At 43.4% G+C, this 17,398-nt stretch overlaps 1 protein-coding gene and 1 long non-coding RNA gene across 5 annotated transcripts in view; one reads left to right on the top strand and one right to left on the bottom strand.

Annotated features, from left to right (window-relative positions):
• Positions 1–1,804: 1,804 nt before the first annotated feature.
• Positions 1,805–17,398, bottom strand: part of enpp2 (ectonucleotide pyrophosphatase/phosphodiesterase 2) — a 31,345-nt gene continuing 15,751 nt past the window's right edge. For 2 of the 3 annotated variants that reach the window (XM_047811663.1, XM_047811661.1), the window contains exons 16-25: positions 16,408–16,492; positions 16,246–16,333; positions 15,887–16,056; positions 14,878–15,013; positions 14,535–14,674; positions 12,565–12,700; positions 11,039–11,116; positions 3,057–3,189; positions 2,534–2,687; positions 1,805–2,325 (exon numbers count right to left, since the gene is read on the bottom strand). In XM_047811663.1, the coding sequence (XP_047667619.1) occupies positions 2,155–2,325; positions 2,534–2,687; positions 3,057–3,189; positions 11,039–11,116; positions 12,565–12,700; positions 14,535–14,674; positions 14,878–15,013; positions 15,887–16,056; positions 16,246–16,333; positions 16,408–16,492 (1,291 nt within the window). In that variant the 3' untranslated portion in view covers positions 1,805–2,154. The remainder of the gene's footprint in view (positions 2,326–2,533; positions 2,688–3,056; positions 3,190–11,038; positions 11,117–12,564; positions 12,701–14,534; positions 14,675–14,877; positions 15,014–15,886; positions 16,057–16,245; positions 16,334–16,407; positions 16,493–17,398) is intronic. The other variant, XM_047811662.1, reaches the window with a different exon arrangement.
• LOC113652832 overlaps positions 16,878–17,398 on the top strand; it is a 1,259-nt gene continuing 738 nt past the window's right edge. For both annotated transcript variants that reach the window (XR_007140213.1, XR_007140214.1), the window contains exon 1: positions 16,878–17,398. This exon is cut by the window's right edge and continues 158 nt beyond it. This is a non-coding gene — a long non-coding RNA (uncharacterized LOC113652832).

The raw sequence follows: 17,398 nt of genomic DNA on the forward strand, positions 1-17,398 counted from the left end.
ACACACACACACACACACACACACACACACACACACACACACACACACACACACACACACACAGTTAAAAAAATGAGAGTTTATCCCCAACCTGGCAACATTTCGTTTATCTTCACACGTGTACTCGAGCTTCAGCCCCAGAGATTTGTGAATGAACCGCGTAGCCACACCCACTACCGTAGAGCAGAACCAATGGTGACCAGGAAGGATACGTAGCCACGCCCCCTCTGCGCCAAGCCGAAGCCAGTTCCAGGTAAGCCAGCAGTTATATAACGGCTTGCACGTTTATTTACACCGTGCGGCACTAAAATAAACCCTGAGGCTGTAAATAAACAGTGTTTAACTACAACGCTTAGCTTAGCACATACTGCTATAGTGCGCGTTTAATATTCACGTGTTTATGTGAGATGTTATTAGTTTATATTGTGGTGTTATTTACAGTATGTGTAAACACGTGTTTACCCTGTATTTACCCTGCAAACACGTGTTTACCCTGTATTTACCCTGCAAACACGTGTTCACCCTGTAACCCCGTGTTTACCCTGTATTTACCCTGTAACCCCGTGTTCACCCTGTAACCCCGTGTTTACCCTGTATTTACCCTGTAACCCCGTGCTCACCCTGTAACCCCGTGTTCATCCTGTATTTACCCTGTAACCCTGTATCTACCCCATAACCCTGTGTTCACTCTGTAAATAAGAACAACTCTAGTGTACATTTTATCAATACATCATACAGTGTGTATGAGTGAATGAGTGTGTATATGTGTGTGAATGTGTGTGTATGTGTATCATACAGTGTGTATGAGTGAATGTGTGTGTATATGTGTGAATGTGTGTGTATGTGTATCATACAGTGTGTATGTGCATGTGTGTATGAGTGAATGTGTGTGAGTGTGTATGTGTGTGAGAATCTGTGTGAATGTGCATATGTGTGTGTATGAGTGAATGTGTGTATGTGTGTGTATATGTGTGTGTACATGTGTATGTGTGTGTATATGTGTGTGTGTGTACATGTGTATGTGTGTGTGTGTGTGTGTGTGTGTATGTGTGTGTGTGTGAGTGTGTGTGCCCTGTGATAGGTTGGCACCCCAGTGAGTCCCCTTCTTTGTGCCTTGTGATAGACCCCAGTCTCCCTGTAACCCGTGTAATAAGCAGCGCAGAAACTTGATGGATTATTAAACATTTAACTCAGATCAAGACTTCTGTCTTAATCCAAATACAGTGGGCAGGTTTTTGTTACCCATCAGCTCCATTTTAATATGCCTGAGTACAGCAGGGTGCCATCTTTAATGCTGCCGTGTTGGGTAGGCCTGAGCATCCTTCTGACCATTCGACAGGAGAAAAAGAACAGCAACGTGTAGAGAGATGTGTAGTGATGTGTCTCACTTCAGCTCCTCCATCACCGAACCAGGGGAGGTCTATGAAAAGAGGGTATTACCTGGATGGTCTAGGGTTGGTTTATAGGGTTAGGTTAGGGTTGGGTTAGGTAAGGGTTAGGGTAGTTTAGGGGTAGTTTAGTTTAGGGTTTAGGACACAACAGGAACATGAACTCTTAATGTACACGTTATCTTCAGTCATTACTTTAGTGTACATGTTAAATGGAGCAGCTTTGACTATTTTCATCCCTTATTACTAATTGAAAGTACGTGTTGTCAAGTTAGCGTTTTTAATGCTAATCTAAAATCAGTTTATTTATTTAGCCAGAACAGTGCCCTCTTGTGGCTAGAATGATGCATTGCAGTTCGTGTAAATTGCCAAAGTGACCAATAGGTGCTGCTGTTTCCCACAGAAATGATCAGGACAAAAGTACAAAAGTGTTTATTGTCAAGAAATTCATTTAGGGCATAAACGAAAAGTGGTACGTGTTGAGAGACAATATTACATTAGAGCGTACAGTACAGGATTTCTTACTCACACGCTCTCATCGTCACACTCACCAAAAGACACTCAGTCACAGAGCTGGGGTTTAAAAACAAATCTAATAAAATAGAGCAACATTTTTCACATCATCATTACAAAATGTTGAAAGGAGGCTTGTATAAAAAAAATACACCTAACCATCTAAAGTCACAGGGCAGGACAGGAGCAGGTCCGGGGCCAGAGTGAGGGATTGGATAGAGGAGGAATACATTAGTGCAGGGAATGCAGTGGTTCAGATCTCACTCTCATACGTGTGCAGGTACGTCTTTAGTGACAGAATGTCTGTGTAGCTTTGGCTGGTGCGCCGGTAGAAGTCAAGTCCTGTTAGAATCTCCACATCTCGGACACGTGCTGTGTGCATCTTCATCAGCTCCTCCACCCACTTGGACTCATCCTCCCCACTCTGAAGGAGAAACAAAAACGTATACAATTTCATCAGAGGGATTTTTTTTAAGGGTCATGTGACTTTATTGACGATAAGCAATCGGTTCAGAGAAATAACACAACGATCAGATTTACACCTGATCACGTAGACGACCAGAGAAAGTGTCCCATTAGTGGGACATCTGCTGTAACTAACAAAGAGAAAATGAGAGACTGATGTGTCTTACATTGCAGCTCTCGTCGTTATCGGCTCTGTGAGGCAGGATGAAGGAGAAGACGCTCAGAGGACCGGTGCAGGAGTCCACGGTCTGGGTGTAGTCCAGGCAGCTGGTGGCCACGATGAAGAAATGAGTAGGTAAAGGCATGGAGGTGCTGACGTACCTGTGAACAGTCCCACAGACATTCACACTCACTTCACTGTAAACAGACCAGATTGAAGATGAACCTTCTGATGCGTCTTTCAGCCGAGTTAAAAGTCATGTTTCGATTTTCTGAGCATTTGTTGTATTTAGATCTAGAAAAAAAATCTTATAGCTGCAACAAATCAGATATCTGCAGCAGTTTATCTCCATACGGCGATTTCAGGTCCGAGTCAGATTTACGTGATAAATAAACACGGAACCGTTTAGTTGCTTTACATGTCTTAAGGTCTCACTGAGACCAGATCATGTCCCCTCACAGAGACAGAGAGCTGCCTGGGTTTGTAGTCTGTCTCTTTTGTGAAAGTTATTAGAAACTTATTAAAATTACTGTTTCATTTTCTCTTCAGTGTCCCGAAGCCCATCAGAGTCGTAGTCGAAGACGGGACCGACGACCACGTTAAGGCCGTTTCTCTCACTGGCATACTTCTTTACCAGAGTCTTCTGGAAGTATGTCCACACGCCTAGAGGGAAAGATGGACATACACCTGAGCAGAGGGACGTCTAGACATGGATCTCAATTGGCAATGCTTTAGTACAACTCAGTAATTTATTTCACATGTCAAAAGAAGCTGTTAGATGGCATTTGAGAGAGAGAGCGAGAGAGAGAGAGAGAGAGGGAGACAGAGAGAGAGTGTGTGTGTGTGTGTGAGAGAGAGAGAGAGAGAGAGAGAGAGAGAGAGAGAGAGGGAGACAGAGAGAGAGAGTGGCAGAGAGAGTGAGTGAGAGAGAGACAGACAGACAGACAGACAGACAGACAGAGAAACAGAGAGAGAGAGAGAGAGAGAGAGAGAGAGAGAGGGAGGGAGGGAGACAGAGAGAGAGAGAGAGAGAGAGAGAGAGAGAGGGAGGGAGAGAGAAAGGAGAGAGAGAGACAGAGAGAAACAGAGAGTGAGAGACAGAGAGAGAGAGAGAGAGGGAGGGCAGACTGAGGGAGAACATAGAGGAGTGTGTGGTTATAGAGAGCGCTATAGATAGTCGATAGATGGAGAGAAGGGAGAGATTGAAACACCCGAGATAGAGTTGTGTGGGCAGAGTGATTGAGAGAGATAGAGCAGAACATAACAGACAGACAGATAAACGAGAGAGAAAGAGAGAGTAGATAGATATGATATTGAGTTAGAAATGTAGAGAGAGAGAACATAGAGAGAGGGAGTGAGATGGATGGAGACAGAAATAGAGAGTGTGTTGTGTGAGAGAAACAGAGAGTAGAAAGGGTAGGAAAGGGTGATATTGATATATTTATTTATAACAGATTTTTATTTATTTTATTGTTGAGAGAAGCAAAGAGAGACGAAGATGAATCAGGTGTAGAAAGAGAGAGAGAGAGAGAGAGAGAGAGAGAGAGAGAGAGAGAGAGAGAGAGAGACACTGCAAGTGGCAGCTCTTCAGTGCTCCCTGTTCAGGCCCAGCTAATGGAGAACAGATACATAAACCCATCTGAAGGCTTTTGCACATCGTGTCCTTCTCCAACACTATAAATATATATGTGTGTGTGTGTGTGTGTGTGTGTGTGTGTGTGTGTGTGTGTGTGTGTGTGTGTGTGTGTGTGTGTGATGAATCTAAGACCCTAAACCTGTTGGAAAATGAATTAAATATGAGATTTATAGAACTTCATTCAGTTACAGCTAAGACAGTGTTTATTAGTAAATGCTGAACCCTGAGCAACAATTTAAATATTTAATGTGATTTTCTTTCCATTCCATCATTTTTGTGCAGGTTCACTGTTTTGTCGTCATTCTGTAAGTGTGTTTTAGTCTGTGTGTGTTTCTCTATTAGCATCTCTGTGAGTCGAGTGTGTGTTAACGGCTCGGTTTCCTCCACAGGACGTGATGTGTGTGAGCACTATGTCTGAGACAGAGGCACCAGTCATACGGTTGCTAACCCGAGCCCACACACACACACACACACACACACACACACACACACACACACACACACACACACACACACACACGGCTCAGACACACAGCTTCTTCTTTACAGGCTCCACCCCCTGGTGAAGGTGTGTCACTACAGAATGACTGACGATGTAAACACAATATAACCTGACCGTTCAGACCAGACTCCGTCCAGCTAAATCTCGTGTGTGATGCAGTTCTTCATTTACCGAGTCGATGCCGAGATGCCGAGTGTCTGAGCAGCCAAACTCCAACACAGCCGACTTCACGGCCTTACAGCTTTAACATGGAAGCTGTTCCTGATGCGAGCATTCATTCTTCAACACTCACCTGATTAGCAGTGAAGCTAAATGAGAATACACAACATGGCCGAATGTACATGGACACCAAATCATGAGCAGTAGTGAGGTCAGGCATCATGAGCAGAACAGTAGTGAGGTCAGGCATCATGAACAGTAGTGAGGTCAGGCATCATGAACAGTAGTGAGGTCAGGCATCATGAACAGTAGTGAGGTCAGGCATCATGAGCAGAACAGTAGTGAGGTCAGGCATCATGAGCAGTAGTGAGGTCAGGCATCATGAACAGTAGTGAGGTCAGGCATCATGAACAGTAGTGAGGTCAGGCATCATGAACAGAACAGTAGTGAGGTCAGGCATCATGAGCAGTAGTGAGGTCAGGCATCATGAACAGTAGTGAGGTCAGGCATCATGAGCAGAACAGTAGTGAGGTCAGGCATCATGAGCAGTAGTGAGGTCAGGCATCATGAGCAGTAGTGAGGTCAGGCATCATGAACAGTAGTGAGGTCAGGCATCATGAACAGTAGTGAGGTCAGGCATCATGAACAGTAGTGAGGTCAGGCATCATGAGCAGTAGTGAGGTCAGGCATCATGAACAGTAGTGAGGTCAGGCATCATGAACAGTAGTGAGGTCAGGCATCATGAGCAGAACAGTAGTGAGGTCAGGCATCATGAGCAGTAGTGAGGTCAGGCATCATGAACAGTAGTGAGGTCAGGCATCATGAGCAGAACAGTAGTGAGGTCAGGCATCATGAGCAGAACAGTAGTGAGGTCAGGCATCATGAGCAGTAGTGAGGTCAGGCATCATGAACAGAACAGTAGTGAGATCAGGCATCATGAACAGTAGTGAGGTCAGGCATCATGAACAGTAGTGAGGTCAGGCATCATGAACAGTAGTGAGGTCAGGCATCATGAACAGTAGTGAGGTCAGGCATCATGAGCAGTAGTGAGGTCAGGCATCATGAACAGTAGTGAGGTCAGGCATCATGAGCAGTAGTGAGGTCAGGCATCATGAGCAGTAGTGAGGTCAGGCATCATGAACAGTAGTGAGGTCAGGCATCATGAGCAGAACAGTAGTGAGGTCAGGCATCATGAGCAGTAGTGAGGTCAGGCATCATGAACAGTAGTGAGGTCAGGCATCATGAGCAGAACAGTAGTGAGGTCAGGCATCATGAGCAGAACAGTAGTGAGGTCAGGCATCATGAGCAGTAGTGAGGTCAGGCATCATGAGCAGAACAGTAGTGAGGTCAGGCATCATGAGCAGAACAGTAGTGAGGTCAGGCATCATGAGCAGAACAGTAGTGAGGTCAGGCATCATGAACAGTAGTGAGGTCAGGCATCATGAGCAGTAGTGAGGTCAGGCATCATGAGCAGAACAGTAGTGAGGTCAGGCATCACATGCAGTTCATCCCAAAGGTGTTCACTGTGGTTGAGGTCAATACAGTACATTACAGTACTCAGTACATGACCAGTGGCTCAGAGGCAAACCGTCTTTTCTGCCTTCTCTTTGTGATGGTCAGACGAACAGGATCGAGATCAACGGATCTGACATTATGCTGTTTTTTGTGGCTTTAATTTAATAATGTTTTGAATATAAAGAATGCAGGAGAACGATTGTGAGGTTTCCTAAAGTGTTTACAGTGTGCAGTAAGTGTGCAGTAAGTGTGCAGTAAGTGTGCAGTAAGTAAGTGTGCAGTAAGTGTACAGTAAGTGTGCAGTAAGTGTACAGTAAGTGTGCAGTAAGTAAGTGTGCAGTAAGTGTGCAGTAAGTGTACAGTAAGTGTGCAGTAAGTAAGTGTGCAGTAAGTGTACAGTAAGTGTGCAGTAAGTGTACAGTAAGCGTGCAGTAAGTGTGCAGTAAGTGTACAGTAAGCGTGCAGTAAGTAAGTGTGCAGTAAGTGTACAGTAAGTGTACAGTAAGTGTGCAGTAAGCGTGCAGTAAGCGTGCAGTAAGTAAGTGTACAGTAAGTGTGCAGTAAGTGTACAGTAAGCGTGCAGTAAGTGTACAGTAAGCGTGCAGTAAGCGTGCAGTAAGTAAGTGTGCAGTAAGTGTGCAGTAAGTGTGCAGTAAGTGTGCAGTACAGTAAGTGTACAGTAAGTGTGCAGTAAGTGTACAGTAAGTGTGCAGTAAGTGTGCAGTACAGTAAGTGTGCAGTAAGTGTGCAGTAAGTGTACAGTAAGTGTGCAGTAAGTGTACAGTAAGTGTGCAGTAAGTGTGCAGTACAGTAAGTGTACAGTAAGTGTGCAGTAAGTGTACAGTAAGTGTGCAGTAAGCGTGCAGTACAGTAAGTGTACAGTAAGTGTACAGTAAGTGTGCAGTAAGTGTGCAGTAAGTGTGCAGTACAGTAAGTGTGCAGTAAGTGTGCAGTAAGTGTACAGTAAGCGTGCAGTACAGTAAGTGTACAGTAAGTGTGCAGTAAGTGTGCAGTAAGCGTGCAGTAAGTAAGTGTGCAGTAAGTGTGCAGTAAGTGTACAGTAAGCGTGCAGTACAGTAAGTGTACAGTAAGTGTGCAGTAAGTGTGCAGTAAGCGTGCAGTAAGTAAGTGTGCAGTAAGTGTACAGTAAGTGTGCAGTAAGTGTGCAGTACAGTAAGTGTGCAGTAAGTGTGCAGTAAGTGTGCAGTAAGCGTGCAGTACAGTAAGTGTACAGTAAGTGTGCAGTAAGTGTGCAGTAAGCGTGCAGTAAGTAAGTGTGCAGTAAGTGTACAGTAAGTGTGCAGTAAGTGTGCAGTACAGTAAGTGTACAGTAAGTGTGCAGTAAGTGTGCAGTACAGTAAGTGTACAGTAAGTGTGCAGTAAGTGTGCAGTACAGTAAGTGTACAGTAAGTGTGCAGTAAGTGTACAGTAAGCGTGCAGTAAGTGTGCAGTAAGTGTGCAGTACAGTAAGTGTACAGTAAGTGTGCAGTAAGTGTGCAGTAAGCGTGCAGTAAGTGTGCAGTAAGTGTGCAGTAAGTGTACAGTAAGTGTACAGTAAGCGTGCAGTAAGTGTACAGTAAGCGTGCAGTAAGTGTGCAGTACAGTAAGTGTACAGTAAGTGTGCAGTAAGTGTGCAGTAAGTGTGCAGTACAGTAAGTGTACAGTAAGTGTACAGTAAGCGTGCAGTAAGTGTACAGTAAGTGTACAGTAAGTGTACAGTAAGTGTACAGTAAGCGTGCAGTAAGTGTACAGTAAGCGTGCAGTAAGTGTGCAGTACAGTAAGTGTACAGTAAGTGTGCAGTAAGTGTGCAGTAAGTGTGCAGTACAGTAAGTGTACAGTAAGTGTGCAGTAAGTGTACAGTAAGTGTGCAGTACAGTAAGTGTACAGTAAGTGTGCAGTAAGTGTACAGTAAGTGTGCAGTAAGTGTACAGTAAGCGTACAGTAAGTGTACAGTAAGTGTGCAGTAAGTGTACAGTAAGCGTACAGTAAGTGTACAGTAAGTGTGCAGTAAGTGTGCAGTAAGTGTGCAGTACAGTAAGTGTACAGTAAGTGTGCAGTAAGTGTACAGTAAGTGTGCAGTAAGTGTGCAGTAAGTGTGCAGTACAGTAAGTGTACAGTAAGTGTGCAGTAAGTGTGCAGTAAGTGTGCAGTAAGTGTAGAGTAAGTGTGCAGTACAGTAAGTGTACAGTAAGTGTGCAGTAAGTGTGCAGTAAGTGTAGAGTAAGTGTGCAGTACAGTAAGTGTACAGTAAGTGTGCAGTAAGTGTACAGTAAGTGTGCAGTAAGTGTGCAGTAAGTGTGCAGTACAGTAAGTGTGCAGTAAGTGTACAGTAAGCGTGCAGTAAGTGTACAGTAAGCGTGCAGTAAGTGTGCAGTAAGCGTGCAGTAAGTAAGTGTGCAGTAAGTGTGCAGTAAGTGTGCAGTACAGTAAGTGTGCAGTAAGTGTGCAGTAAGTGTGCAGTACAGTAAGTGTGCAGTAAGTGTACAGTAAGTGTACAGTAAGTGTGCACTATAGCAAGTGTGCAGTAAGTGTACAGTAAGTGTGCAGTAAGTGTACAGTAAGTGTGCAGTAAGTGTGCAGTACGTGTACAGTAAGTGTGCAGTACAGTAAGTGTACAGTAAGTGTGCAGTAAGTGTACAGTAAGTGTGCAGTACGTGTACAGTAAGTGTGCAGTACAGTAAGTGTGCAGTAAGTGTACAGTAAGTGTGCAGTACAGTAAGTGTGCAGTACAGTAAGTGTACAGTAAGTGTGCAGTAAGTGTACAGTAAGTGTGCAGTAAGTGTACAGTAAGTGTGCAGTAAGTGTACAGTAAGTGTGCAGTACAGTAAGTGTACAGTAAGTGTACAGTAAGTGTGCAGTAAGTGTAGAGTAAGTGTGCAGTAAGTGTGCAGTACAGTAAGTGTGCAGTAAGTGTGCAGTAAGTGTACAGTAAGTGTACAGTAAGTGTGCAGTACAGTAAGTGTACAGTAAGTGTACAGTAAGTGTGCAGTAAGTGTGCAGTACAGTAAGTGTACAGTAAGTGTGCAGTACAGTAAGTGTACAGTAAGTGTGCAGTAAGTGTACAGTAAGTGTGCAGTAAGTGTGCAGTACAGTAAGTGTACAATAAGTGTGCAGTACAGTAAGTGTGCAGTAAGTGTGCAGTACAGTAAGTGTGCAGTAAGTGTGCAGTAAGTGTGCAGTACAGTAAGTGTACAATAAGTGTGCAGTACAGTAAGTGTACAGTAAGTGTGCAGTACAGTAAGTGTACAGTAAGTGTACAGTAAGTGTGCAGTACAGTAAGTGTACAGTAAGTGTACAGTAAGTGTGCAGTACAGTAAGTGTGCAGTAAGTGTGCAGTAAGTGTGCAGTACAGTAAGTGTGCAGTACAGTAAGTGTACAGTACAGTAAGTGTACAGTAAGTGTGCAGTACAGTAAGTGTACAGTACAGTAAGTGTACAGTAAGTGTGCAGTACAGTAAGTGTACAGTACAGTAAGTGTACAGTACAGTAAGTGTACAGTAAGTGTGCAGTACAGTAAGTGTGCAGTACAGTAAGTGTACAGTACAGTAAGTGTACAGTACAGTAAGTGTACAGTAAGTGTGCAGTACAGTAAGTGTGCAGTAAGTGTGCAGTACAGTAAGTGTACAGTAAGTGTGCAGTACAGTAAGTGTGCAGTAAGTGTGCAGTAAGTGTACAGTAAGTGTACAGTAAGTGTGCAGTACAGTAAGTGTACAGTAAGTGTACAGTAAGTGTGCAGTAAGTGTAGAGTAAGTGTGCAGTAAGTGTGCAGTACAGTAAGTGTACAGTAAGTGTGCAGTAAGTGTACAGTAAGTGTGCAGTACAGTAAGTGTACAGTAAGTGTACAGTAAGTGTGCAGTAAGTGTAGAGTAAGTGTGCAGTAAGTGTGCAGTACAGTAAGTGTACAGTAAGTGTGCAGTAAGTGTACAGTAAGTGTGCAGTACAGTAAGTGTACAGTAAGTGTACAGTACAGTAAGTGTACAGTAAGTGTACAGTAAGTGTGCAGTAAGTGTACAGTAAGTGTACAGTAAGTGTACAGTACAGTAAGTGTACAGTAAGTGTACAGTAAGTGTGCAGTAAGTGTGCAGTACAGTAAGTGTGCAGTAAGTGTGCAGTAAGTGTGTAGTACAGTAAGTGTACAGTACAGTAAGTGTACAATAAGTGTGCAGTACAGTAAGTGTACAGTAAGTGTACAGTAAGTGTGCAGTACAGTAAGTGTACAGTAAGTGTGCAGTACAGTAAGTGTACAGTAAGTGTACAGTAAGTGTGCAGTAAGTGTGCAGTACAGTAAGTGTGCAGTAAGTGTGCAGTACAGTAAGTGTACAGTAAGTGTGCAGTAAGTGTACAGTAAGTGTGCAGTAAGTGTACAGTAAGTGTGCAGTAAGTGTGAACAGGCTTACATGTTTTTTATTATGGACATTTCTCCAAACCACCAGAGGGCGCTGACATATCTGTAAGGCTTGTTCTGTTGGCACTGTTGCTCCCTGGGTTTGTGTGTCACATGATTTTAATATAAACACACGTCTGACTTGAAGGCCACAGTCTCACACACACACACACACACACACACACACACACACACACACACACACACACACACACACACACACACTGGTGATCAGACCGCCCTCAGACTCCGACTGAACAATTCGACAGATAAAACTCAACCCCTTACTCAGATGTGTTTATGAGCAGATACGTACGTTTGAATGCTGGGTACATCGGCACTGTGTTGGTGATCAATAGGGCATCATATCGTGCAGCGTTACTGGACGCCAACTCTGTCAATAATGACAAGAAAAATCAGATATATAAATATATAACTTAAGTGTAGATCAGTGACCCGACGTTAAATACGCTGAACACAGTCACGTTTCCTTAAAACTAATGTATCACCACAGAGTCACAGAGAGAACGTCGTTCTTATTTAAACAGGTTTTATTTAACACTAAACTTCTGAGTGACCACGACAAGTGGACTGGGGAAATGCTTAACATAAATCTCTTAACACTTTTTGGATAAATGGCTTCTGAGAATGTGTTTGGTGTTAACACGGTGTTAAGGAAAGAAGAAGAAGGTGTTAAAATGATGCTTCTGGGTGAATCGGGACGCTGTCTGTAGAAAGTATGGTGGTCTTACAGACGTGGACGTCTCTGACCTGCTGCTGGTGTTCACAGACCTGTATACAGACCACTGGGACACCTGGAACCTGGTGTTAATCAGTGACACTCAACATCTTGGACCAGTTTATTGGCGTTTTCACATTGGCATTTAGATTGTATTGGAAGTTTAAATTGAACTTTTAGGTCTTAACATTTAGCTTATTTATGTGTATTATTTATATTATTATGTATATATAATATCTTATACGTTCTGATCAGCCACAATATTAAAACCACCCAGAGTGCTACAGTGACATCTGCTGAAACATCAGGCAGAAGGTGAACAGTAACGTCACAAAGTGTGCTGAAAAAAAGTGTAAAGATCTGAATCACTTTCACAAGGACCAAATTGTGATGTCCAGACGACTGAGATTCTGCACGCTGGTGTGTAATGAGGTCTGAGAAAGGACCACTGATGTGCGTAGAGAGCGAAGACGAACCACGTGGACTAAAGTCTGGTCCCACAGAAGTAGTGGTTTAATTTACTGGGAAAGTGAATGCTGGTTATGATAGAAAGGTGAGAGAAGACGCAGTGCATCTAAGCTCGCTGTGTAGCGGCTGTGTAGCGGCTGTGGGCGGCTACGTTAGCTTAGCCAAATAAAGTACCTTTCCTTACTTTAGTGTGAAACCCAGGGCAAACAGTCCACCACTGGGCATCAGAACTGGACCATGGAGCAATGGAAGAAAGTGGCCTGGTCTGATGTATCGTGTTTTCTTTCAGATCACTTAGACGGCCGTGTGTGTGTGTGTGTGTGTGTGTGTGTGTGTGTGTGTGTGTGTGTGTGTGTGTGTGTGTGCGCGTCACTTACCTGGGGTGGGACCAGGATGCACTATGGGGAGGAGACAAGTTTCCCAGAGTGATGTTCTGCTGGGAAACCTTTGGTCCTGACGTTCATGTGCATGTTACTTTGACACGTACCACCTGCCTAAACTGAGTACCAAGAGTCCTTAGGGGCAACTGTGTTACCTGACAACAGTGACCTCTATCTGTGGGACAATCTGCCGCACCGCACTACAGAAACTTCAGGAATGATTTAAAGAAAATAGTTCAGCGTAGTGAGACTCACGAGGTGGGTAGAGAAACCCGTAGGAGATCTGCTTGTCTGCTCGGTAGCCGGTGCACGACTGGCTGGAGGCTGGAGACACTCTGGCATCAGGTCTCACACACGTACTGAGAGCTTCAGACAGAACAGTGACATCAACCTGAAACATACAACCACAGTGCAGGCTGTAAAGCTGCCGACGGACAACGTGACACGCAAGAGAGGAGATTTGGAACTGCCAAGAAAAGTCATTGGCTCCAGGATTAAAGAGCTACACATGTACAAAAACCCAATATTACAGGAGCCTTTTTTAATGTTTCACTATTTAAATAGCGGTTTGTGGATGAAGATCCAGTTTAAATCTATTCCATTTTATTAGATCTAGTGTTTTTAATAATAAACACTGTCATAAAAATGAAGAGGAAAAAGATTCTACAATATAGTCACAGTAGGAAGTGTGTAGTAAAGGATGTTCAGTTTTAGCATCACAAGCTAAAGTTCTGAAGAAAGACTGATCCTTAAACACTCTGTGGGACGTGAACTCTTTCCTCACTATCTAAGTTCCCATCAGAGGGACACGATCACCTCGTGGTCCAGCAGCAGGATCCTGTACTTTGAAGCCCCGATAAAATATGAGGTTTGCATCTGATGACAAAATTTGTGCCAAAATCCCAGACAATACTGTGGTGACCCGAACAGGGAACAACCGACAAACTGTTAAATCTACAGCTGCTTTGTAATGACCATTGTGATGTTTGTTTACATGGTGAGGGCGCTGATGCGTGACCATCCACAGTAACGGTGAGTGACGCTCTAAGTAGGAGACTTACTGTACCAGGCAGGAGATGAGAAGAGAGGATGAAGGAAGGAAAACGTAGTGAGTAAACGTTCAGAGTTGGAGCTGTTATTATAATCTGTTTGCCAAGCGACAGAAACGTTACCAAATCTACAACCAACTTCTGAGTGCTAACCAGTCGTACTGACTGACACGTTAAGTGAGACATGTTCACTGCCATTGAGAGCTCATATACTTGGATCTCACTGATACCAAATATCAGCAACAGTACTGATAATAATTCTATTCACACCAACACAACACATTTCATGGCCACTTGCAGTGCTTATGAATGCAGATACGTCTAAAACAGAGTCATATGTAGAAATCAAAATTAAAATAAAATAAATTTAAATGTCTCTTCTAGTAGTTTTAGCACTTGTGGTGTCCTCATGGTCTGTACATATGTTCTGGTCAATTCAGGCTCATTTATGACCAAGACCAATGTTGGTGTTAAAGGTGCGGTCTCTGATGTTTGAAAGCCAATGTTTGAAAACCAAAACAAACACGCCCCTAACCCAGATGGGCCCCACCCCTGTATCGATAGCTCCGCCCACACATACATACGTAACCCGGGCGACTAACAGAAAGAAACGTGTCTTTATCATAGCTGAAGGGAAGAACAATAAAGAGAAAAGAGGTGTTATTTGTGTAGTAACAGCGTTTAGCTCAGGAGTTATTGACTCGGGAAACTCCAACCTGTGAATATGTGGCCGACTTCCTGCTCCTTCAGTTCTCTCCAGCGCTGGAAAGCTGATCCTATATTAACACGTCCTACTTCTTGTCCTTATCGTAAGTCTTTCTTCTCTTTCTTTCTTTGTCTTTATCCTCCATGTCGACGTTAAAACCGCTTTCTGCTGATGTCACACACGCGCACTGAACACTCTCTCCACCCATATCGACAAGCCCCGCCCCTTTCTGCTCATTGGCTACACGTTTGTTTTGTTTGTCCTCCCGACTCATTTTCTGAAGCGTTTCTATAACAACGGAGACCTCACCTTTAAGTCCACTTGACTACACCCAGGAGAAAGCAGAACCGCTCGTATAAACACAGAATAGTGATCATCCATACAGTAATTTGTTTAAAAAACCCTGCATCATTAAAGTGAAGCAGATGGAAGTGTCTGAGCTCCAGGAGTGCAGTAGGTTAGCGCCGTACCTGTTTAGACACCGTGTACGAGGTCCATAATGGCATGGCAAGTGTATCACTGTATCCGCTGACGAAGTCCCTGTGGTGTAAGATGCTGTATTTGGTGTGGAACATCACCGCCGGTCGAGCGTACGGAAGATTCTTGCTGTCTGTAAAATGTAGAGGAACAAGAGAAAGATCTAAGAAAAGCTAACATTATTAGCATTAGTAGCTTAATGCTCACTTGATACAAGTGGATTGAGGCGTTAATGTAAATATGTATAATGTACATTTATACTTTTCTAGCTTTAATCTACAGTAAACAAGGTGTGTGTTATTCAGACTGACACACAGGAAGTGGGCGGGGCATTACCATCGATAACTCGTGTCAGTCGTTCATTGAGTTCCTCCACTTTGTTCTGTAAGAGACAGAGCCACAGTGACTCCAGGTTATAGGCTCTTTGCAGGGCCACTTTCAAAGCCCTCTGGCCCCTACTTTTTGAACGCAACTGCAAAAGATTAAAGGTGAAAATCTCTAGCAAGAAATCTGAACAAGAGCACAGTTTGGTCTTAACCCCTGTGTTCTGTTCATAACGTTGGCAACGTTGCCTTTACACCCTTATATCCAGGGCGACTTACATTATCTCATTTTTTTTATACAGCTGAGCAATTGAGGGTTAAGGGCCTTGCTCAGGGGCCCAACAGTGGCAGCTTGGTGGACCTGGGATCAAACTCACAACCTTCTGATTAGTAGCCCAACACCTTAACCACTAAGCTACCACATGCCCACGTTGCCTTTGCTCCAGAGCCTTTTTAACGATCAGCTCTAAAGTGTCTGTCTTCTCCTTCTCTGCTGTTACCAACATTAATACCCCGATGCCAAGCGCAGAGTTATTGTGAAACCAAACCTACCCCAAAGATCAGGGAATAATAAACACTGGTACTATAATGATAGTAGATGTTAGTGTCTGCTGTTGCACTCGCAGGACAGAACAGAACACAAGGGTTAATAATATCATTCACCTTTCACGTCTGCAGTTCAACATGTTGTGGAAATACAGGAAAAGGAGGTACAAGTAGAATAAAGCACAGAATATTTATGCAGTGGTTTACAGCTGCCTTGGATGTCAGCAATCACAATAAACACAAAGAATAATCACATGGGAGGAGGTCTCATTCCCAGCATTGGGCAGAGATCCTAAAACAGAGCAAGTTACTTTGATCTCATTTATAAAGCTGAGCAGTTGAGACATAAAAAGCCACCCAGTGGTCCTGGGATTTGATCTCACTACCTTTCAAACAGTTTGTCCAAAACTTAACAAGCGATTGTAATTAGTCAACACTGTTTACAGACGAGGCCCTGAATAAGGCTTTGTACTGACTTTTTCATCACAGGTGCAGCCCAGGTCATCAGTTATAGCCCCGACCGTCCCAGGTGGGGTTGGTTTGGACGTCTCCTCAGGCATGGTAGGTTTGTGGACAGGATTTCTCAGCAGGTGGTTCAGGCTACCGTGGGTCCCGTTGTTAGGGACTGGCTTCAAGCTGAGGAGATCTAAACATGATAGTGTAGTGATTATAAGTCACTAATCATACAGTTTATACAGCACACTACAGTCTGCTGTGGGATCTGACGTCGTTTATCACTCGCTTATACGATACGCTTTAAACAGGAAACGTCTCTATTAGCTTCGAGTTGTGTGAATTAGAGGAAACAAGACAAAAGTGCAGTAAGTTGTCCTACCACACATGACGTTGTACAGCTCGATATTTTCAAACGGTGGTATCTTGGTTTTGTATTTAAACATCGGTCCGTATCCAAGGAAAATGGTCTAAAAAGAAAGAACAGCGTGAGTAAGAAACACACCGCAGCTTTGTAGTAAAATCCAACACAATGTGTGTTTACCTGCATGCTGTTGATCTTGTTATCGTATCCGTGGTCACCTGAGAAGCCGCACTTGCCCGAATGCCTTTTCCCTTCAGGGGGCTTTCTGTGGCAGACAAATTTACCGGAATCATTACACCTTTCTTATAAATTCTTGAAACGATCGGTTCTCGTTCCTTCCGTATTCGTTTGTACAAACACGAGCGTGAGATCCTGACGACTCTGAAACCGCCGCTCAAACCGAACAGGACGTCTTCTGATCGTCACTCATAACGACGCTGATAAATTGTTACAGCAAACACTGTGGTTCCTCTTAACGGGGTGTAAATTAGACCTTAACACACACCACCATGCACCTTATTTTATTCAAGCAAGTCATTTAAAACCCTCCTTCACTCTGCAGCCTCCAATAGCGGAGAAACCGTCCTGGGCTTCACAGCGCCGGAGCCACCGAATCAGACAGGTCTGTATCTCAACTGCCCCATGTGAAAGAACCTTCTTATATGGCCACTGATGGGTGCCAAAGCAAACAGCTTAGGGAGACCATGATATACGTCTTCATCCTCCATCTTCCTCATGGAATGTTTTCAGATGATGCCTCTAGTGTTAGGAATGACCTCGTGGTTTGCTTTAGGAATCTTGGCTTTACAGTGTGGGCTAGAAATGAATGTTTCTGGGTTTTGAAGGTTGAGGGTTGAAGTGCAGAACTAAAAGCCAATGAGAAGAACTTCAGAGCAGCAGTTTGGATAGTTAACAGTGTTTAAGGGACTAGAATCGTTTTATTTGCCAGTTAACCATGAAAAATAAAGCTCAGACATGGACGAGTCAACTGTCAGTGACGATGAATGGAAGTGAAATCCAAAACTTAATAAACTAATAAATAATACACCAATTTATTATTATTATTATTATTATTATTATTATTATTATTATTTCTGTTTTTTTTATAATAGTGCATAAATAAAACTTATAATTATAATATTATATAATTATTATAATAATTTATGAGAAT

This window comes from Tachysurus fulvidraco, chromosome 3, assembly GCF_022655615.1.
Source record: "Tachysurus fulvidraco isolate hzauxx_2018 chromosome 3, HZAU_PFXX_2.0, whole genome shotgun sequence".
Taxonomy (NCBI): domain Eukaryota; kingdom Metazoa; phylum Chordata; class Actinopteri; order Siluriformes; family Bagridae; genus Tachysurus; species Tachysurus fulvidraco.